General features: G+C 37.2%; 1 protein-coding gene across 2 annotated transcripts in view; it reads left to right on the forward strand.

Moving 5' to 3' along the window:
- Positions 1-25,124, forward strand: part of LOC106880142 (nephrocystin-4) — a 130,201-nt gene that overhangs the window by 42,554 nt on the left and 62,523 nt on the right. For both annotated transcript variants that reach the window (XM_014929973.3, XM_014929974.3), the window contains exons 17-21: positions 1,118-1,334; positions 1,908-2,006; positions 3,666-3,877; positions 16,744-16,970; positions 19,358-19,550. In XM_014929973.3, the coding sequence (XP_014785459.2) occupies positions 1,118-1,334; positions 1,908-2,006; positions 3,666-3,877; positions 16,744-16,970; positions 19,358-19,550 (948 nt within the window). The remainder of the gene's footprint in view (positions 1-1,117; positions 1,335-1,907; positions 2,007-3,665; positions 3,878-16,743; positions 16,971-19,357; positions 19,551-25,124) is intronic.

A 25,124-nucleotide genomic window follows, 5' to 3' on the forward strand; every position in this document is an offset into this window, starting at 1 on the left:
CGTGAAATGCTGTTTATCATGCAGCTTTGCAATAAGTTCCAAGTCGATAAATTATTGTTTTGATGAAAACTGTTCATTATTTGAAAAATATTGGTGAAGTTTAATAAAATTTAATATGTACTCAATGCATGAAGTGTTGTTGTTGGGGCCAAGACCTAGTGAAGAGCCTTCCACAGGAGCTAGTTTAAAAGTCACCCAATAAGCTGTTCATATATATTTGTATGTATATATATCTGTGTGTATGTGTGTTTGTTCCCCCATCATTGCTTGACAATCAGTTGGTTTGTTTGCATCCCCATAACTTAGTCATTAGGCAAAAGCAGACTGATCGAGTAAGTAACAAGCTTAAATAAGTACAGGGTTCAATTTGTTTGGCTAAAACCCTTCAACATTATATCTTAGCATGGCTGCAGTCCAATGACTGAAACAAGTAGACGATATATTAATACACGCGCACACGCACATACAGATGTAATTACACATATAGGCCTCTCTCTCTCTCTCTCTCTCTCTCTCTCTCTCTCTCTCTCTCTCTCTCTCTTTCTATATATGTGTATATCTTTTGCTCATGTATGTTAATAAAAAATGTAAACATTATTGAAAATCCAGTGTTGTTTGAAGTAAATCCCAAGTTTTGATGGTGAGAGTGACTAAGTGATTGGTCAATTGGAAATTTGCAACCAATGAAGATACTGGACACTAGTTTTAATATAAAATAAATATCTAATTCACATTTCAAGACTTCTTCATTAAAATAATATTGAATCAAGGGTATAGTTGAAATACATATGAAGATATGCATGATTAGAACTTGAGATATCCCAGTTGGTATCCCAATATCCTAACCACTTCCCTATTAGTCTATCTTTTAGTCTATATTTCAATCAATTTATTCTCTAATTATCAAAAAATTCCTGAATTCTATGTATTTCTTTGCATACTTTTGACTGAGTTTGAACTTAGAATCTTTATTTCCAATTCCAGATTTCAGCCTTCTTCACCAATACACCTTTGTTTCACACCCTAATTGGCATTTATCATTGATGATCCATTCTTTTCATACACATGAAGAATTGCTTCTTAATATGTTTCTTTTTTCCTTTTAATTTTGGACTAGTACCTGTGTCGAAGAGGAAATGAAGCAGTGCAGTGTTCTGTGGAATTGGATATTTTGGTTACAGAATCATCCGGAGAGCTTCAAGAAATGGGCGAAGATATTGGGAAACTGCGGGATATTCAGCCATATAACTCAACTGCAGTTTCTAAAGGACAACTACACTTGAGAATGGCTAATATTGGATATCCACCCAAGAATGTTCAAGAATCTAAAAAAGGTCAGTGACATCTATTTAACCAAAATCACCAACATTGAAAGGATGAATGGTAAACTCGACCTCGGCAGAACTTGAACTCAGAACGTAAAGGAGGACGAAGTACCGCTAAGCATTTCGCCCGTCGTGCTAACGCTTCTGCCAGTTCGCTGCCTTAGAGAAATTGAATGTTAAATTAGTTTAGTCCATAAAACAGGCCAAGTTCATGGCCTTTGCAAGCTCTTGGAGGCCAGTGGGATCAATTCCTCACTGAACAGCAAGCTGGCATCTCAAGGTGAATCTGCTGTCTTCTCTAAGCCACAGTAACACTGCTATAAAATTGATGAGTGTTTCATTAGTTGACAGAACTAAACTTTGGTGATCATGTGGTATTTGGTTATGATGGATGCACGGATAATACTTTTAATCTTATTAACACTTCTCCAATTCAGATTGATTCAGAAATGAATAAATTTGTAAAAATAATAAAAATTTGTAAAAATAATAATAATAATGTTTGATATCATTTTTTTTTAAAAAAAGGGAGTTTGTAAAAAATTTCTATTTTTTTTCTGTTTTTCTATGAACCTGTTGTAGTGGTAAATGAAATTTCTGTGAAGAAACATGTGATAACGTCTCACTTGACAGGAGAATCTCAGTTCCATGGAGGAAGTCTAGTCCCTGGAAATAAACAAGGTAACTTACTAATATTATCATCATCATCATCATCATCATTATGTAATGTCTATTTTCCATGCTGGCATGAGTTGGACAGTTTTATATGGATTGGCAAGTTGGGGAGCTGCACCAGGCTCCTATTGTCTGTTTTGGCAAGGTTTCTATGGCTGGATGCCCTTTCCAATGCCAACAACTTTACAGAGTGTACTGGGTACTTTTTATGTGACACCAGCACAGATGTTTTTTATGTGGTACCATCATGGGTGCATTTTATGTGGCATCAGTATGGGCATATTTTATGCGGCACCAGTAAGGTCGCTTTTTATGTGGAACCAGCATGGGTGCTTTTTCTTTGGTACCAACACAGGTCGTTTTTATGTGACACCAACACAAGTGCTTTTTACCAGCACGCACACACACACACACACACACACACACACACACACATCTTAAACTTCTGTTATAATTCAAGCACACATATACACGCACTTACACTCACATACGCATGCACAAACGCACACACACACACATGCACACTCACACACATATTACACACGCATGCACACACACACACACACACACACACACACACACACACACACACACATTCCTGTTAATGTTATATATAAATCTTTCCCAGCCATGTATGATGGGTGGGATTATCTTTATGTTGCAGCAATTATTTTTACGACTGAATGTTTTCCCTCCATCTAACCTTTCAACTGTGAAGTGATAATGAAGCGTATTTTTAATCAATCAGGCAATAAACGGAAGTCAGCAGTGTTATATGCTTGCTTAGCAGCATATTGCAATAACGATACTAAAACTTGAACTTATGACCATGTGATCCTTTGTCTAGCACCTTAACCTCCCGGTAATTTAAGCTGAAACATATTTCTACTTCTTCTTCACATTTGTCTGGTGTTTAAATGTAAAATCAATAATAGAGAAATGTTAAAATTTGTGAAATCTAAACTTACCGAACCATCTTGGCATGGAAAATAATGAGTAGCAAAAGAAGGTATCAGGATCGATCTCAAGAGAAATGGTTAGATTAATCTGTGGTTAGGGTAGCTGACTGGCAGTCATAGAATCGCAGTTTCGATTCTCAGACCAGACGTTGCGAGTGTTTATTGAGTGAAAATACCTGAAGCTCCATGAGGCTCTGGCACTTTCTTCCTGTTTCTGTTATGCCTGTATTTCAAAGGGCCGGCCTTGTCACACTCTGTGTCACGCTGAATCTCCCTGAGAACTACGTTAAGGGTACACGTGTTTGTGGAGTGCTTGGCCACTTGCACGTTAATTTTCCAAGCAGGCTGTTCCGTTGATCAGATCAACTGGAACCCTTGTCGTCATAAGCGACGGAGTGCCACAATGATTTAAAGAATGATTAAGATATACATGCATTATACTGGGTAAGGCTATTGCTCTGATTATAAGTTCTTATGAAGCATAAGACCACAAATATACAGGAACAATAAGATAAACAAGATTGCATAAGAACATATTTTGTGATTTTCTTAAAAAAATTATTGATATAAGATTCTTTTGAGGATTCCAAACTTGTTATTGAACTCAGATTCTTCATGGCAGATGTTTTGCTTTGTATAATTCAAGACTTCCTTTGTACGAATATCGTAAGTGGAATTCAAGTGATCAATGCAAACTTTGTTGCAGGAGTTGGTGTTAAAAAGATTTCGTTGGCCAATCATCTTCTACATACTCATCCTGAGCTTGGAACGGTTATAACATCGCAGAAAAGTCTTGCAATTCCTGGGACCCCTGCCAGCCTCAAGGGTGATAACTCTGTCGAACGTAAACGTAAACTGGCCAGAATGGAAATGGTCAAGAAACAGCTAACAAGTGATGTGAAACCAGCTTTAGTTCTGGTAGGTATTCTTTAACTTCACCCCTTTCATGCCATATTGGTTCATTGGTTGAGAAAGACAATATTTAGTGATTCATTATTGGTATTGAACTCATTCTCAGTGGTTTTGACTTTGGAAAATAGTGGGAGTACTACAAAAGTGGTGAATGCTCTTTTTCTGGAATCTCGCTCTAGGCCTTGTAATCCATTTAATTTTAAAAAGGGGACCAAAACTCCTTTTTCATGTCATGTTTCAGGGCAACTTAGCCGAGTGGAACCCAATTTTTCCTTCAGTAGAGTGTAGTACTTGAAGCTAATTGATTTTCTAAACCTGCTAATGAACCTCGATATATTCATAGATTCATAAATTCAGCAGGTATGAGGAAATCTATGCCATGCTGGGAGGGGACCTGATAAAATCAAACGAAACCTTATCTCCTGAACTTGCATAGAACCTCAAAATAATATCAGTCAATATCAGCATCATCATTGTCATCATCAACAACATCATCATCATCAACATCATCATCATTGTCGTCATCATCGTCGTCATCATCATCATCGTCATCATCAACATTTTATATTTGTTTTCCGTGATTAGACACACATGCATACAAGCACACACACACACACACACACACACACACACACACACAGCTATGCATACAATCCTTTTATACCTGTTTATTAAACACACGTATGCATAAGAAATTCTTTGTAGAAAGATTGATTATAGATACATAAATTATAAGCACATTTATTCTAAGCAACATAAATTATATGCTGCAGAGGCAAGACGTCCATCTCTGTTCTAGAGACATCCATTATTTACAAATGCGTAAGCAATGTGGTGCTGCATGGCTGTGAGACCTGAATACTAAATGGGAAAGGTTTGTGGAAGCTGGAGAGAAATGAGATGAATATGATGTATTGCTTGCCCAATAGATCATACTCAAGTATGAAAGGCAGAGCACTGGTGAGTTTGAAAGCAGCTGGATATGAAACGCTTGAGCCAATGAGTGGACAAGAGGTAGCTGTGTTGGTACAGATATATTATGCATTCGGAAAACAAGTACAGAATGATATAGTTTCATTTGCTAATAATAATAATGATAAATAATAATAATAATAATAATAATAATAATAATGGAAACTTACTGTATACTGTGCTCAGGTGCACCACAGCTTATGAGAAAAGGTAGTCAAAAGTGCATGTACAGTGCATAGAATAATGCACTGAAAGTGAACAGTGAACGAGTTAAAGTTTTTCTTTTTTTTTAAATAGGTGGAGGTGCATCAGGGGTTGGTATTGTTGGTGAATTTTGGAAAGCATGGAAATTTTGAAGGATGTAATGTCTTGACAGCTAACGACTGATTTGGGTAGTTTATTCCTCGCTTCAGCAATTCTGAGTGTGAAAGAATGTTTCTGAAAGTCATGGATGCTGTGTTGTTGTTTTTTAATAGGGGTGGGGTTAAAGTGACAGAAGCAGATTGAGGAAGATGCTGGAGAAAGTAATAGATACAGGTGCGAAAGTTGTGGATTTGACAGATGTGAGGAGAGTAACGAGATGTTATAGAGAAGGCTCAAAACTATAGACTACAGTTAAGTTAGCATTTTAATGTATTTAATTTTATGATCATGAAAAGATAATTCAAACTAATTATATGGTGAAGAAAAAAAAAATAACATTAATTACTCATTTGGTCAGTGGCTGTGTGGTAAGTAGCTTGCTTACCAACAACATGGTTCTGGGTTCAGTCTCACTGTGTGGCACCTTGAGCAAGTGTCTTCTACTATAGCCTCGGGCCGACCAAAACCTTGTGAGTGGATTTGGTAGACGGAAACTGAAAGAAGCCCGTCGTATATATTTGTATATGTATATATATGTGTGTCTGTGTTTGTCCTCCCAACATCGCTTGACAATCGATGCTGGTGTGTTTACATCCCCGTAACTTAGCGGTTCAGCAAAAGAGACTGATAGAATAAGTACTAGGCTTACAAAGAATAAGTCCTGGGGTCAATTTGCTCAATTAAAGGCAGTGCTCCAGCATGGCCGCAGTCAAATGACTGAAACAAGTGAAAGAGTAAGGGCAGTGAGCTGGCAGAATCGTTAGGGTGCCAGGCGGAATGGTCAGCAGCATTTGGCCCGTCTTTGTGTTCTGGGTTCAAGTTCTGCTGAGGCTGACTGTCTTCCATCCTTTCAGGGTTGTTAAGATAAGTACCAGTTGAATACTTGGGTTGATGGAATAGACTTAGCCCCCCTCCCTCAAACCTGCTGGCCTTTTGCCAATGCTTGAAACTAATATTCTTTTCTACTCTACGCACAAGGCCCGATATTTTGGGGGAGGGGCCAGTCGATTAGATGACTCCACGATGCAACTGGTACTTAATTTATCAACCCCAAAAGGATGAAAGGCAAAGTTGACCTCGGCGGAATTTGAACTCAGAGCGTAAAGACAGACGAAATACCGCTAAGCATTTCGCCTGGAGGTTTGAAACTAATATTAATTCAATTAAAAGAGGTGAGCTGGCAGAATCGTTAGTACCCTGGGTAAGATGCTTAGCGGCATTTCATCCATCTTCACATTCTGAGTTCAAATTCTGTTGGGATTGACTTTGCCTTACTAGGTACCAGTTGAATACTGGGGTTGAAGGAATCGACTTAACCCCCCTCTCCCAGTATTGCTGGCCTTGTGCCAAAATTTGAAACCAATATTATTTGAATTAATATGGTAAGTATAGAAGTTCTTCAACAAAGCATAAAACTCTATTGCACTTGGAAAAATGGTGATCATATGTTAACAGGAATATGATGGAGAGGTGAGCACATCACGAGACCTTTAGAGAGATTATCATGCAGTATACGTTGTCCTGGTTGTCTCCATTCTGGGTTCAAATGCCATTAAGATCGCCTCTACCTTTCATGAAGTACCAGTCCTGTACTCCTTTCTTTCTCTCTTATTTCCTTTTTCTTTTTCTCTTTCTCTCTCTTTGTCTCTCTCTCTCTCTCTGTCTCTCTTTCTCTCTGTCTGTCTGTCTCTCTCACTGTCTTTCTCTCTCTCTCTCTACCCCCTCCCTCTCTGTTTTTCTTTCTACAAGGAATTGGTTATTGTCAGATCTGCACATGGACGGAGCCTGCCATATCTAAAATGGTACCTAAGACGTCCTATATACCATGAAGGTATCTGATTGTTATGATGCTGCTGCTCTATGTCCTAAGGGTGTCTGTATGTAACGTCATCAGGAGTTGAAGCCCCATAGCAGCGCAAGACAAACCATTGCATTTATACTGATGGCACCTTCGAGTAAGTGCCCTCACTGATCTATTTCTTCTTAAGATACACAAACTTTTCTCTCCTACTCTTGAACCAGGACTCCTAAACCAGGACTACCATGTTATGTTGGCAAACAATGTTTACTCCGACGTACTGTTACTCTTTTACTCTTTTACTTGTTTCAGTCATTTGACTGCAGCCATGCTGGAGCACCACCTTTAGTCGAGCAAATCGCCCCCAGGACTTATTCTTTGTATGCCTAGTACTTATTCTATCAGTCTCTTTTGCTGAACTGCTAAGTTACGGGGGACGTAAACACACCAGCATCAGTTGTCAAGCGATGTTGTTGGTGGTGGTGGTGGTGGTGGGGACAAACACGAACACACACACACACACACACACACACACACACACACACACACACACATACATACATATATCTATATATCTATACATATATACGACGGACTTCTTTCAGTTTCCGTCTACCAAATCCACTCACAAGGCTTTGGTCAGCCCGAGGCTGTAGTAGAAGACACCTGCCCAAGGTGCCACGCAGTGGGACTGAACCCGGAACCATGTGGTTCGTAAGCAAGCTACTTACCACACAGCTACTCCTACGCCTATAAAAATGATGAACAACCTTAATCATTTTTCGAACATTATTAGGTTCTCATCAGAGGTGTCCACATCATTTAGACAATGTCCGAAATTGTTGCTGAATATCTCTCGTTACGAGATTTAAAGATAGTAATTTTCTAATTTATAGATCAGTGACTAGTTACCACTTTGACTGCGGCCATGCTGGAGCACCACCTTTAGTCGAGCAAATCGACCCCAGGACTTATTCTTTGTAAGCCATACTATAAAAATCCATGGTTTTGCTGCTCCAGCTATGTGACACCATATTGTGAACTTTTTTATAAACTATCCAGACTATCTTCAAATTTGTCGGTCTTCTCTTATAATTCTTCATTACCATTTGGTCAATCAACAATTGTGTTCCTGCTGCCCTTCCTACATGTGTTTTGTTTCAATGACAACATTCCTTTATCCTCAACAGACCCATACACCTCTACTGTTAATATACCTGTGAGAGGCTTCCATATAAAAGGGAGGTAAGTTATTAGCCTGAAAGAAGAAAGTGTTCTCCTTTGCAATATCCTTTACACACAGCACAGTTCTTTTGGGGTGGGGGTCACCTCACTGGTGGACTGTCATCTCTTGAAACGAAAATTTCCAGACGATGTAGGATAGTTTTAGTTTCATCTAACAAATGCTCATGGAAACTTTTGGTTCCAATATGAGGCATACTGTTGGAACAACACGGTATAATGATTCCACCTTGGTGGTGGCTTCTCACAAGTGTGTGGGGGAGTGGTGTGTCCTTTTTTGTACAATTAATTTAATTATGTCAGGGTATGTGTGGAGTGGTAGTTAATTTCTTGTATGGAAAATATATACAAATTTACATTGTTTTACATATGAAGGGACCTTGTTGCCAGAATAAATGAAAAAATTGCTATTTTTATTGAGTGCCTGATGACAAAAATATCAAAACAGTGAAGAAAATAAAAGTCTTGCAATGTTTTGCTGGATCTTTTTAACCTCTGGCTATCTCTCCCACAAAATGTGTGGCTTTGTGCCTATGTTAGACATTTATTATTATTATTATTATTATTATTATTATTATTATTATTATTATTATTGAGTGAGAGAGCAGTGCATGCCATCAAAGTGACACTGGGATAAAATATACGAAGCCCATTATACCCATCATGACTACCCGTCTGATAAGGGTACACCAGGCACATGCATCACAACCATATGTGTGCGACATAGTGATCTCATATCAAGATAAACAGCGCATGACCTCGCAGGTGGGGCCCAGTTAGAATTTTCTTTAGGTCGAGTAGCCCATCCCGCTCAAAAAGCCCTTGAATAAGGTTTGTCTAAGGATGTTGAGCAAAACACCCATGTTTCCAAAGGTGAATTATTCAAACCCCAACAAATTCCTCTCAACGCATGGCTATGATGCTCCCCGACTACTTCTGCTCATGATCAGAGATGCACATATCGTCAGCCACCAAGGGACATGCTCAACTGGTTAAGGTCAAACTACTGACAAGCAAATCTGTGGTATTAAGCAGAATATTAGCTCTGACTGATTTTCTATTGTTATTTTGTATCTTTATTGTCTTTAATACTGTATAACGAATAATTTACTCTATATCAAGACATCTGTTGCTCAACTTAAAGATCTTTTTACTCAGCTGTTACAGAAATAAAAAATAGAATAAGTCTCATTGATTTTTTTCCCTTTGACAGACGAAAAACTTATGGAATGTGTTATTTCCCTTGTTCAAGGGACTTAACTCTATTTGCTTTCTCGCACCTGACACCCTCTTTTCGTTTGAGGAGAAGTGGTCGAGTACAAAGTCAATGATTCCTCTACGGGTCTTGGTAACAAAGCAAGTGAAGCAGTTCCTACTGAAAATCGAGCTTACACACTATCGTTTTGTAAAGGATGTTAATTAAATAACGAGGAGGACGGCTTCAGTCAGACATAAAAAGTGAACACACACACGCACACATCAATCGATCAATCAGTCAGTCATTTAACGTCCATGCTCTACGATGTCATGGATTGGATACACTCTACACATACACACAACACGTGTGTGTATGTTTGTATGTGTGTCGAGTGCATACTAACATATGTACGTATACGCGAAGGTAAAGAATACGCACACGCGCTGTTTAGGGTTAGGGTTAGGGTTAGGAGTCCGCTGAAAATATACATATTCATATGTATAATAAGCATATTGTCTCATTACGAAATTCAGCCTGCAATATAGACTCCTGTTTGAAAACAGAATACTTAAGCACAGAATAAATAATGAATTTCTGTCACCCAAACTGTTATCGTGTGAGATAAAATATTGCTCACAGTTCAGCTTGTACTACTACTGCTACTACAAATATATTATGTCGTTGACAAAGTATATTACAACTTAGGACTACTGTCAGTTTCTTCTACTACATAATGATTACACAAACTATTCTATTGACACTAAGTACATATGTTGCCTCACTCATTAAGTGTTAAGTACCATGCTGTGGCTAGCCAAATCTTTACTGGTCTGACCAAACAACTATTCACCTTTCTTTTATATATTTCTGACCTTATGCCTGCCCATATAAGAAGACGTGTTGCATGGCTCTATCCATTTTAGATAAATTAACACTGAAATGCATCTCAGTTTCACCTCAGACCCTTAGCATTCAGATTACTCGGACAAATGGAACGATTATTTATTCACATTGTTTTGAATTAATCAGGCATTACCTCATAGCTTCAAGATTCTGACTCTGTGTGTGTGTGTGTGTGTGTGCGTGTGTGTGTGTGTGTGTGTGTGTGTGTGTGTGTGTGTGTGTGTGCACGTTCGTTTTTAGAATGATATCACAGGGTATGCTTAAGAGGCTGAATCTGGCTGGTTTGAACTACAACCTTGGGCAACTTTTTAAATTCCATATGGCTAACACTTGTGGACATGCTTACAAAATATGCACAGGAGTGGCTGTGTGGTAAGTAGTTTGCTTACCAATCACATGGTTCATGGTTCAGTCCCACTACTTGGCACATTGGGCAAGTGGTTTCTACTATAGCCTCAGGCCAACCAAAGCGTTGTGAGTGGATTTGGTAGATGGAAAACTGAAAGAAGCCTTTATTTACCGACCCCGCCCACCAAAAAAAAAAAAAGGATGAAAAGCAATGTTGACCTTAGTAGAATTTGAACTCAGAATATAAAGGCTCATGAAATACTGCTAAGCATTTTGTCTGATGTGCTAATGATTCTACCAGCTCACAGCCTTATATGTAAAGTCATCATCATCATTTAACGTGCGTTGTGATGACAATGACTTTACATATAAATCAGTAAATTATTTCTAACACAGGTAGAAGACCAGAAGATTAATGAGACAGGTATTTATTTTATCAACACTGAAAAGATGAAAAAGGTAAAGTTGATCATAAGCAGGATTTGAACTGAGAATGTGGAGGGTTGGAACACTTATTGATGATGATAATGATATTCTTTCATTTTCCAAAATATCAATGTATATACGTATTTAATGTGGATGGAACTTGTTGAAGTGGGAGACCTAGGAAGATATGGGATGAAGTACTGAAGGTTGTCTCAAGACACTGAGCCTTTTGAAGGAAATCACAAACGACCGAGATATCTGGTGTCTTGCTGTACTCAGGAAGACCTGTCTGCCATGGCAGAACTGGTGCCACATAAAAAAGCACCCAGTACACTCTGTGGAGTGGTTGGTGTTAGGAAAGGCATCTAGCTGTAGAAACCATGCCAGAACAGACAATGGAGCCCCTGGCCTTACCAGCTTCAGTCAAACTGTCCAACCCATGCTAGCATGGAATTTAAATGATGATGATGACAGTATGATGGATGACCAAGTGAAATATTATACAAATAACAAATATAAAAAAATGTTGTGCATTATATTACTGCCCCATATATTTTAATAGTGTCATATATGGAAAACACATTCATACTTCCTTCTCTCACTCTCTTCCTTTCTCTCTCTCTCTCTTTTCCTTCCTCTCCCTCTTCCTCCCATCACAGAACTGGCGACACTTCATCTTTGCTTATACGTCTCCACTGATTATTAGTCTCGCACCAGACACATTAATCAGTAAACACTGGACTGTAATTGCCTTCTCATAATCTAGAATTACATAAAAACACATTGAGAATGACTGGCAAACCTATCTCACATCGGTTGGTGTTGGATCGGTTTTGGGCCAAAATCACTGTCGGGTTTGCAGTATTCTATTTGGCAATCTTCTGTTTTTTGATTCTTTTATTCTTTTCAGTCATTTGATTGCAGCCATGCTGGAGCACTGCCTTCAGTCGAACAAATCGACCCCAGGACTTATTCTTTGAAAGCCTAGTACTTATTCTGTTGGTCTCTTTCGCTGAACCGATAAGTGACGGGTTGTAAACACACCAACATTGGTTGTCAAGCGATGGTGGGGGTACAGACACAGACACAAACACACACACATACATATATATATATTTAGGGTGGCGAGTTGGCAGAATCGTTAGCACACTGGGCGAAATGTATAGCGCTATTTTGTCTGCGGTTACATTCTGAGTTCAATTTCTGCCAAACACAATGTTTCGGCTGATATACATTCCAGCCTTCATCAGGTGTCTTGGGGAAATTTCGAACCTGGGTCCTCATTGTGTTAACAACAAGCAAGATGAGGACAAATATCTGTCATAATGTAAATAATGTGGGTAATCCCTCATCTCTTGAATATAGAGCTGTAAACCCTGTTGTATATGTATGTATGTCTGTGAGTGTGTGTTTGCACCCTAGCCTTGAGATCACATGATGGTTATAAATGAGCATCTTGGTCATGCAAGCAATGTTGTTTGTTTCTAGCCTTCTTTGAAAAACCTGCCTGATCATGAGGAAATATTAGCTTGTTTGGAAACAAGGGTTCACAAAGGGGAAAGCAATTCAGCTGTGGAAAATCTGGCTCAACAAATTCCATCTGACCCATGCTTACATGGAAAAGTAGATGTTAATTGAGGATAATTGAGGTGGTAGTAGGATGTGATTTGAGGGAGATTTGGCTGTTATCGTTAACAGATTGAGTAACCATATAGAAGTTCTTCCTCTGCTGTTGTTGCTGTTGCTTGTTAATGAGTTAATCATATTATGGATATGTTGTGTACAGTTTGAGATTATATCATATATTATTGCTAAGAGATTCATTGTGATCTCTTGTATTAAAGGTTTATGGTTAATGTTCTTGTTGTGCAACTGAAGATGGGATTGCTCTGACCGTTTCTGAATTAAGTTAAAGAACCCGAAGTAAAAAGGAGCAGTGGAGAATCATAAGCTAATGAGATTCCTCTATATGAAATATAGCTAAAGAAAGAAATTGGAGCTAAAATGGCTGCTAAAAATATCTGCTAAATCTTCCTCAAATTCCACCAAAGTCATATGGACAAAAAAAAAAAAAAAAAAAAAAAAATTAGTGTGCATCTCAGTTGAACGGATCTTCTAAATCCCTGTGACAAAAGGTGGTGGCATCGGGATGGATGTCCACATGTAAAAGACTACCTCAAAATGTCCCATCAGCTGATGCCAACTTGGGAATGTTGCTGTATCTATGACAACAGGGATGAAGATGTGTGGATGTGAAGCAACTGTAACAGCAAGAGTGAGACTTGGCTGGGTGAAGTTCAGGGAATGTGGAGCCATTGTTATATGAGAAAAGGTTGTCATTGAAGATAAAAGGAAAGGTCTGTAGGAGTTGTGTGAGAACTGCAATGCTGTATGGGAGTGAGATATGGTGTCTGAGGGAGAGAGAGAGAGAGAGATGGCAATTTTGAGAAGGACTGAGAGCAGTGGTGAGAGAGATGTGGCGTGTTTGATAAGAGGAGGACTGAAGATTTGATAGGAATGCTGGGGTTGGAGGAATCAGTGGAACAGCTGGCAAGGGCGAATGGAGTGTGGTGGTAATGGACATGTGATGAGGAGGGACGAGGAGCATGTTCTGAGGAGGGTGCTTGAGTTTGAGGTAAATGGACAGCGAAAGCGAGGTAGACCGAGGAAAATGTGGAGGGGACAGGTGGGGGAGGAGATTGGGAGGGTTTGGCTTGAGAAGGGAGGATGCCCCAAACCTGGTGAGATGGTGTGAGGGTGGTTGCTATGGCATTGAGGTAGATCCAGCCACCCCTATCAACAGGGACAAAACCCGGATTCAAAATGATGGATGAGGATGATTATGAGGATGATATCGTTCTTGATATACAAAAAGCAGAAGTTAGCACAATTATGTTTGGAATGACGTCAATTTAGATATACACCTACTCTCTTAGACTTTTCATAATTTCTTTGTGAATTCATATTTTGTGAGCAGATATTTCAATACTTTATGATCTTGGCCATGTTACTGTTGCTTCTAAGACAAGAACTGTTCGTGGCTTTCCCACATGCATTGAATATATAAGTGAAAGCAGTTCTCTGTCAAGAATTGAAACTGATTACCACACCTTTGTATCCTTTAATCTCCTTGGTGAGGGCTGGGGTCTGGGGGCTGGCTTCCTTATTTTCTTAACTGATACCAACCTCAGAATGAAAACAAAAAGCAGTCGGTAAATTAATAAATATATGCATTAATAGGCTGGGTCTCGCTGTTATATGCATTAATAATTATAGCTTCTTCAAGATCTGTGTGATTTGATCCAGACCTCACATTACATGAACATCTCATCCAGTAGGAAAAAAAACCCTTGAGCTAATATCCTTTAAATGCAAGACGGTGAGCTGGCTGAATCATTAGTACACTGGGCAAAATGCTTAGTGGCATTTTGCTCACCTATACATTCTGAGTTCAAATTCCACTGAAGTCGACTTTGCCATTTATCCTTTCGAGGTTGATAAAGTAAGCACCAGTTGAATACTGAAGTTGATGTAATTGACTTACCTCCTCCCCCGAAATTGCTGGCCTTGTGCCAAACTTTTAAACCAATATTTGTGAAATATCACAAATCTCTCAGCACAGTAACTCACTCTCTCACCTCTCTATATCTATCATTTATTTTTCTCTATTTCTTCCTGTTTCTTTCTCTATAATTCTATCTTTTACTCTGTCTGTCAGTCTGCTTGTCTATCTGTCAATTTCTCTCTCTCTCTTCCTCCCTCTCTCAGTTCCCTTAAAGCAAAACAGTAAATATTATACCTGCCAAAGTTTCTTATCAATTTCTCATGGCTAATTTCAGAAACAACATCTGTAACCTATACACTTTCTGGTTTTATTATTTTCTTATTTATTTCCTCTTCATCGTTTCAGATTCTTTTACTGATGCCAAAATGTTGCTCATAATCTATATTTGGGTTCTGTTTGCGGGGCAGACAGTAAACAGCTGGTTGGGTATTTAAGTCAGCATCACACATTTATGAATTCTAATGTACTAATGGCTGGGTGAATAACATATAAAATGTGAGTTCTAATTCACATTAGAGTACACTTGAATAACTATCATTGCCTCACTTCTTGTAACTTGTAGAGAAAATATCTTAAATTTCTTTTGGAAAGATTTCTGCAATAGACTATTTTCTAGCCATGGAATTATTTGTCTCTCACTTGTTTCATATGGAATCTAGAATTGGCTCTCTAAATCAGTGTAGTTTGTGAAAAAGAATAAATTTAATTTGCCATTGGTAGCAGAGCAAAATCTAATATTTGTAAACTGTTTAATAAACAGATGAGAATGCAGCAGAGAGGAACAACTTGGTGTTGTAGGTAGAGACATCACTGTTAAATTGTAAAGCTGAGTTCAGCTTCTGTCTTGGAGAATCTCAAGCATCACCAAGCAGAATTCACCAATTACACTACAGAAAAATGAAGTCTTCATTGACTTAATTACTGTTGTAATTTCTTGAAATTGCAAGAAAGGCTTGCTTTGGTTTCTGAATTTGAAAGAAAGATTTGCTTTGGTTTCTGAATTCAGTTACTATGGAAACAAGACTTGAGACTTTTTGTTTTTTCAAAGACCGAGCTCTGAGTGAGAAAGGATTATGAGAATATGAGCCACTAACTTTTTGGCTGGTTTTCTGAAATGTTACCAGCTCAGCCAACTGTTTTTTCTGTCCCTCATAAAGTCTATAAATAAATTCTCACATTGGTTCTGGGCCAAAATTTTTAAAAGTATATTGTTTATTGAATCATGTCCAGTACACCATTGATCTTTAGCAGCAAAAATTTAAAGCCAACCCTAGCGGGATTTGAAATCAGTTTGTAGAGAAAGGAATTACACGCTATAAGGCATTTAGTTTGACTCTTTACCATTTCTGCCATGTCTGTGTCCTAATATTTAAATCTTTTTATTTGAGTGAAAAAATAATCTTTTCATTGGGAAAATATAGAAGATTCTGTTCAATGATTAATAAGTGCATGAAAACATAAAACTGAAACTCCATTATGTGTGTGTGTGTGTGTGTGTGTGTGTGTGTGTGTGTGTACGTGCACATGTGTGCACCTGTTTACATTGTCTTATTAGTACTGTTGTGAGAACAAAGACTGTCTCTTTGGATATTCCTATCTATTTATTTAGCAAACACATTAATGCCAGGCCTCTCAGAGATGTTCTTCAACAATATTATTACCAAGACTTTTGATTGAAAGAAATCACTAGAGCATTCTGAAAGATCCATCCTGTCTTTTGAATACAATGTCTTTCTCTGTGATCTCAATCTTTTCATAAATATTCTTCTTTGGAAATTGTTAGCATATAAAATCCCACTGACCATTCAATTAAGGTGCTGGACTACCGACCATCTGATCATAAATTGTGATTTTTATATTGGAGCAATTGTTATGCACTTAAACACATTTTACATCGATTTATAATGTTATTATTGTGAATAGTCATAAGACAGCAAAAGAAAATAAAAGAATTTTGAAAAAATTAAATATCAAAATATAGAAATTCAATTGTAAAAAAGCAAAAAACAAAAACAAACAGAAAAAAAAACATCCCTTAAAATGTTGATCTCTTTCAGGCTCACAAAGATGATTTGAACCAACGTGTTCGGGATTTGAAAATGTTGGAGCTCTACCGCCAACAAACCAAACGGGAATGCATTATGAACATGTTAAACTCCAGTATTACCAAAGAACATGTAATCTTTCCTAGCTTTGCTGCAGCTGAGTTCTTTGAATTTGTTCTCCTCAATCCAAGTGATGTACAAGAAATGGTCACTATTGAATATGATGATTCTGATCTAAGGTAAGCGAACATTTAATGCTGTTTTATCTTTGGTTTGGTATGCTAGGCTTATTCCACAGTATGTGTCTAATCTAAGTATGTCTTATAGAAGTAGAGAACTATTTTTTTAAAAATAGTTTATTTTCCCATTGTGGTTTATATATTTTAATGTATGGTGAGTGTCCATAGCTTGACAACTGGTTGGTCTTGTTTGAAGAATTTGTCTTAGTATAATGTCACAGGACAAACCAACTCAGTTAAAGCCTGGCTCTCTTTAACTCTTTTGTATTTAAACCAGTCCAAAATATCCTATCTATTTTATGTTTAAACCAGCCAGATCTGGCCTCTCACACCTACCCATTCACGAGGCAAAGGCTTTTGTGGATGTGAAACCACTGGTCACTCTATGACTGGACATTAACTTAACTACTTTTAATTTATATATATATAGATCTTATCCTTTATATAAAAATCAATACACTGCTTCTGTCAGATTTCGCCAGTGTATGAGACATACCAATCTAAATCCACACTTAAGTGGTTAACATGACAAGAAAGAGAACTGCTTAATCACTATCTTCTGGTGAAATTCTTCCTATGATTTAAATGAAAATATTCAAATTTTTTACTCTAAAATTCAAAAAGAAAATAGAAGCCACTTAAGCCACTTCATTTCTGCATTCATAATTAACTTCAGGTTTAATTTAAATGGATGTTGTAGATGACAAGCTAAAGTTATAGCTTTAGGTTGACCACTGCTGAGCAGATGTGATCAAAATCGTTCCAACATGACCATCCCACCTTTTTTTTTCTCCTGCATCATATGTCTCAGATGTATTCAGTTGGTGCTATTTCAGGAAAATTTGACTGCTATTTCCAGCAGGCAGAGTGACTAATGTCATTAGTCCTGTATACACTTTGACCAAGAGAACATAATTTTAACAGTTTGGAGATATTCTAAGGAGAATGAAAATCTTGGTTATTCGAGTTGTTGATCGAATACTTTAACTTGGGTTTTAATTCGAAACAAACCTTTCTGCAAAATTTATCCATGGATAGAACGGATGAACACCTGCTGTCTGCTGTAATGTAACATATTGTTAATTAAGGATATGTTGATGCGAATAATCTATACTATAAAATCTTCATATAAAGGGTTGGTAGTCAGTGGGAAAGGAAAACCTGAGCATCAGATGTGGGAAGGGAGTCCCTTATGATTTTGGTTTGGGAGAAAGACTTAAAAAAAAAAAATGTTCTGTCTGGTATTTTGTGGAGTGTGAGAAACAAACTTGGAATCATTTGGAAGATGGAAAACATTATCATCCTCTTTTAATGTCCACTTCCCAAGCTGGATAGTTTGACAGGGAACAAGCAGGTTGCAGGGCTGCATTGAACTTTAGTGTCATATTTGGCATGGTTTCTTTTGCTTGGTGCCCTTCCTAGAGCTAACCGTTTCAGCATGTAACTTGCAAGCAAGAAAAGAAGAGAGAAAAAGTAAAAGAGCTCTCACATAAATATGATTGGATTAGTTTTAAAAGGGTCGGGGAGAGGGAACAACACACTTGGATGGTCAGGTGATGGTTGTTATTTTAGTCCTAGATATTTCTGATTGGGCAGATCAAAAGTCGTTCAAGTCTTTATCATTTTAATCTTTGATTAAATTATTCAGTACTACATAATTCTGAATCCATATGTATCCTTCCTATTTGTAGATAGCAGGGTGTGAGCAGATGGGTATGTGGCAGCTATTTCCAGCACCTCCAGCCACCACATATATGCCTTCTCTTTTAGTGTGTAAAAGTATACTGATCAGACAATATTTTTAGGACGTGTGTGTACTACACTAGATGCAATGTACCAAATGAGTTGGCTGTAATTTTCTGTAGGAGGGCATAAGTAGCTGAGTCAATCAGCTGTAACATCTATTTAAGAGAAGAGCAGCTTATATTCTCTCATTAGCAGTGTGTATGTTGGAAAGAGACTTGACTTTTATTTGGCCCTGGTCACATGGCTATAAATAAGGACTACAGAGTAGGAATAATTCCCTGCTTTAACCAACAGCACTGTCAAATCAATTCATACTTCCTAAGTTTGCCAAGTGATAGACTGGCATAACATCCAGTTGTCTCCCTCTACTTAACAGTGCAAGGAGCAGAGTGGGGTACCACAGGGGTTTCATGAAAGAGACACACCGGCGTGCTAACGTCTCTGATGAGGGAATGTTGAATAATGTAATCCTGGCTATATTGCAAGAGGATGGTCATGACTGGAACACTATTGATCAGATCTGCTTGGTCATGGCTGACCTACAGTCAAATAGCATCAACAAATGAAAGTAGAATACTGATGATGATGGTGATGATGACAATGATAGTGATACCATCTCTTGTTTTTCTCTTTAACCTTAGCATTATAACTGATGCACAAGAATGGAGGTATTTCAAGTCACAGACCAATGTGACCACCCCAGTGGAAGAGGATATGTTTATTGAGAACAACGTGGATGGGAAATGGAAGCAGATACTGATGAGACCCAAGGAAGAAATACATATTCCATTCAAGTTGCAGAGTTTTACTGCTGATCATTCAGTACATCCACAGGTAAGTGGAACCAAAATGGATATTTATTTTCAGTGGATGGAGAAGGTTTTTACTAATGTTGATTGCATTCTAGAATGGTCAGACATCCTTTTATTCTTTGTTCTCAGGGAAATGATTTTCATTCAATGAATCAATCTCTTTTAAGTCATTAACAAAGTACAGCTGCAGAAAAGAAGACCCTTCATTGGGAAGAGTTGAAGGAAATCAGTTTTGGGGCAGATTTTTCCTTTAACTTTTAAAGTTGGTAGGAATTCCTCTTCTCTGAAGATGTTGGTCTCAAAAGAAGCCATTTGGAAAGCAATTATATTTTCTGATATTCTTCAAAAGATGTATGAATTTCTCTGCTGCAGCAGTTAGAAGCTGTTTTAGAGGCTTCGGAAGATCAACAATGACTGTTAGATTAAATTTTTTAGTGGAATAGCACATTTTGTTTGTCTCTTGTTTCCATTTATTGTCTAAACATTTGTCATATCTTTTGGACATGGTACCAATTGAAACTATTTTTTCAGAAGCATGGTCGTGTACAGGATTATAGTTGAAGGTACCTCTTTTCTACAACTTAAGGTGTGTGTGTGGCCAGAATTTTGTCTCTGCTTGTGTTGTTCTTTGTGCTTTCTATCTGGTTCTCTTGTGGGGTCTCATGGTATTTATGTGCAACCTGTCTGAAAGCAATGGTTTGAAGGTGAACTTGTTGTTCATCAGGCACCTCCAAGGACAGCCAGACTGGTTGCATTCTGTTTACAGTAAGTGACACACTCTCTACCAATCTTTAATTTCTTGTGAGCAGCATTTGCTTACAGTTTTTGCTAATGCTGTTAATTTGTTGCCCTCAATACCCCCTTGCATCTGATAGTGGAAGACATAGGTGGGACACATTTTTCCTGTGCTACTATTGATGGAAGCAAATTATTAAAAGAGCAATTGTGTGTGTCTCTGTTCCTGTTATATCAGGAAAGGAAAACATTTTTATGGAGAAGAAAAAAGAAAAAAGAAAACATTGAAGAGTCTACACAAACATTAATGTTGTAGAATGAAATTATCACTGTCTGCTGCTGACCTGTGGCTATTAATTTAAAGAGAAATTGTAAAAATGTGATTTCAAGAAATGTAAGACATAAATAATTTGAGTGACAGAATGTATGGAAATGTAAACAAAGTGTTTTTGTGATATTTCTTTAAATAAAATAACTTTTGATGTCAAACCTCTGAAGACAATGGCAAGTTTTTATGAGGAACTGTTGAGAAGGGAGAGGGAGAAATGATGAAAGTAAAGTTGTTAGGGAAAGAGGGAAAAGTAAGAAGAGAAACGGATAAAGTCTAGCTACAAGAAAACTGTTTGCCTCTTCCCCATTCTCTGCTCCTTTTTGCTGTGCATTATTTCTTTTTCCTGCTTTTGTTCCTTGTGCTTCAGATGTTGGAAAATTTTGATGAGGTGCAGAGAGAGAGAGAGAGAGAGAGAGAGAGAGAGAGAGAGAGAGAGAGAGATAGATAGAGAGAATATAAATGAATGAGAAAGCAGAATGGGAGGAGAAGAGAAACATAGAAAGTCTAAAGAGTGGCAGCAGTGGATGAACAAATGGTTGTTACATAAAAATGAGAGGTTGGGAGGGGAATTGGACACCACACACACACACACACACAGACAGACAATCTCTTATATATATTGTGTATGTGGTTAAGAGGTTTGCTTTCCAGTCATATCGTTTTGCGTTCAAATCCCACTGCATGGTACCTTGAGCAAGTGCCTTCTACATATTATTGTACATGAATAGCATTATTTCCAATAATCTGTTAAAACATATCTGGCCATGGTGAAATATTACCTTGCTTGGAAACAGGTAAAGATTGGTAACAGGAAGGACATCCAGCTGTAGAAAGTCTGCTTCGATAAATTCCATGGAAAAGTGGATGCTAAAATAATGATGTTATATAAACATGCATGTCATCATCATCATCATCATCTTTATTTAACATCTGTTTTCCCTGCTGGTGTGGCTTGGATGGTTTGACCAGAGCTGGTAAGGCCACGGGCCTCACCAGGCTCCATTGTCTGTCCTGGCATGGTTTCTACAGATGGATACCCTTCCAAATGCCAACCACTCCACAGAGTGTACTGGGAACTTTTTATGTGGCACCATCACCAGTGCTTTTAATGTGGCACCAGCACGAGTACAGTTTATGTGGCACCAGCACGAGTACAGTTTATGTGGCACCAGCACTGGTATCAATTCTGCTGGGGTGGACAGGTCTTCTTGTGTACAACAATGCGCCAAATATCTCGGTCCTTAGTCACCTCTTTCGTAAGGCTCAATGTCTTGAGACTGGCCTTCAGTACTTTGTCCCATGTCTTCCTGGGTCTCCCTCTTCCACAAATTCCAACCATTTTAAGTGATTGGCACTTCTCTATGCAACTGTTCTCATTCATACACACCACATGACCAAAACAGCGCAGTTTTCTCTCTTGCACACTGCATCTACATAATTCCTCTTATGGCCAGCTTTTCCCTCAATATTCTAGCACTTTGTTGCACATGCACAATGACATTGCATATCCAGCGAAGCAGACTAGCTTCATTCCTCTCAAGCATATGCATATCTTCTGCATTCAGGGCCCACATCTTACCTACCATGTTGCACTGCTGATCATATACATGCATCATACAATCTTCCCTTCCTTTCATTCGGAGAGAGAGATCTTTTGAGCTAGGCTATAATAGAAGACACTTGCCCAAGGTGCCATGCAGTGGGACTGAACCCAGAACGATGTGGTTGGGAAGTAAGCTTCTTACCACACAGTTATGCCTGCTCCTGTGTATCTGTTAGAAAGGGACATTACAAAAGCCCCTCTGTATGAACTAAGTCTGTCTCCTTCCATATTGGTTGAAATTGATATTTAAACCTTTATTCTATGGAAGTAGTTTAATTTAAATATTTGTTGTTTTAGTTTTAAAATACACTAAAATGACTTATATACCGAAAGAAGACTTACCAATTTATTACACTGTAGCTTGTCCTTGTGAGAAAGTTCTTACAACCATACAAAAACAAAACAATTTTGAATAAAACATTATCTGTCAAAATGAACACATTTGGAATATTATTTTGTATCGATTTATAATTGATACAATGAAAGAAAGAAAGATATTATTGTGCTTATTAAGAAGGTGGCAATAATATTAAGAATGTGAATTTACATCTCACTTTAATGATCTAATGGTTGAATTTGTTTTCTAAAAAAAAAAATAAAGAAGATAAACCTTGTAATTGTAGACTTATTGAAATGTATAGAAAATATTTATAAAATAAAAGATGAACTGCAAACTTGCTGACACCTTCATATGAATATTTGATAAATCTATGTCCATGTTAAAGAATATGTATTGTTTATTGTGTGTGAATTTATAGACTAAGATAATTATATAGGTAAATGTCAGGTTGACTTGAATTTATGGGAGATTGTGGCAGTCGCTTATGAGCATATATATGTAGAGATATATGTATGCGTTTTAATATATAAATATATATGTAGGTATGTGTGTGTGTGAGGGTGTAGTATATATATATGTATGCGTATGTATGTGTGTGAATGTATACTTAAGAAAGATACACAAAGTGAATGATTGTATTATATATAATCACAAGAGTTTTTTTTTTCCAGTCAGTTTAGATGGTGATGGAGATGTATGAAAAATTATTCTATGTTAAAATTTTAGATTTTAAGTTTCGTGACATAGAAATGTTTTGTCTCCTTTTAGAATTATTTCTTTTGGTGTGTTTTAAACAAGTAGTATCAACGCTTGAATTAAACTTCTTACGTAAAATAGACAGACAACTTATTGATTGTTTAAATATTCTGACCAGTGTTTTAATAAACAAACTTACTGAATATTTACTTGCTGGTTTGAGTAATGTTCCTTATATTAAAATTTTATGTTTTAAACTATTTTCATAAACAACTGTCTACGTAACATAATGTATACACACCACTGAGAGGCCAGTTACTGTTTTGGTATGGTTTCTACAGCTGGACACCCTTCCTATTGCCACCCACCTTACAGAGTGTACTGGCTGCTTTCTATGGATTAGACAATCACCAATGTTGGGAAAAGGCCCCAAAAGGTCAAAATGCTTCTGGTCCTTTTGCTGGCCACTGCTGGGGTAATTCTATCTGTTATTTGTGACTTTAACGCAGCAAGTTCATAAGATATGGTATTTCAGGACAAGTATTGCCGTATGTGGTCTGTTAACAATGTGTACACATTGAGTATGTTATATAAATGGCTATTTTAATTAAATACTACCTAAATTACATATACTGTATTTCATAAATGATAAATTTAGAACTAAATGGTTTTATTAGAAAGTTCAACCATTTATGCACAGGCATGGCTGTGTGGTAAGAAGTGTACTTTCCAACTGCATGATTCTAGGTTCAGTCCTACTGTGTGGCATATGTCTTCTACTATAGTTTTGGGCCAACCAAAGCCTTGTGAGTGGATTTGGTAGACGGACTCTGAAAGAAGCCCATTGTATATATATGTGTGTGTATGTATGTGTCTGTTTGTTCCCCTCCCCCACCACTTGACAACTGGTGTTGGTGTGTTTATGTCTCTGTAATTTAGTAGTTTGGTGGAAGAGACTGACAATAAATACCAGGCTTAAAAAAACAAAAAAAAGTACTGAGGTCTGTTCATTCGACTAAAATTCTTTAATGTGGTGCTCCAGCATGGCTGCAGTCGAATGACTGAGACTACTAAAAGATAAAAAGAAAAAGATGAGATCATTCAAGTGAAATCTTGATTTACGTTCTTAGAAATTCTTTTACCCTCTGAATTCTAACCGCTTCCTATTGCTTTCCGTCCTTCTTTGTTTAGAGTAGAAGCTGAGACCAGATTTTCCAAAAATGCTCATTTGACTGAAAACATTTTCTTCAATCTAGGCTGTTCTATTTGTGTGGCCATAGAATTTTACTCAAGAAGAAAGTACACTATAAATAGGTTTATTCTAGATTTATTATTAATTTTATTATTATTATTATTATTATTATTATTAATTTTATTTTATTATTATAGTTAAACTTGATAGTGGTAAATAGATACAAAATCTTATTCTACCTAGTTGGCAAAATTTTAAATTTAATGATACTTAATTGGGAAGTCGTCTTTCATTATAGAGATATTTTATCATGTATAAACGAGTAGTATGAATATTTTAATAAAACTTCTGACATGAGATCAAGATAACTTATTGATGGCTTAAATATTTATTTTGATTGGAGTCTAGCTAGACAAACTTATTGAATTTTTACTTTTCGGTTTGAATAATGTTCGTTTTATAAGAAATTTATCTTTTATTGTTAAAATTATTTCAAAATTCGTTTTGCAAATACTAACTTAATCTATAAATATAAGGGTTTCTTTAAAATAAATTTAGCTTTGAGATTAGTTCAAGTGAGATGATGGTTCTTATTCTTATTAAGACCCCCCCCCCCTCTGCTTAATAGCTTATAACACCTAGAACATCTTATTCCTCTCTCCTTGTTTTCATAATAAAGTAATTCTAAATAATATTCAA

This window comes from Octopus bimaculoides, chromosome 12, assembly GCF_046866305.1.
Source record: "Octopus bimaculoides isolate indiv1 chromosome 12, ASM4686630v1, whole genome shotgun sequence".
NCBI lineage: Eukaryota > Metazoa > Mollusca > Cephalopoda > Octopoda > Octopodidae > Octopus > Octopus bimaculoides.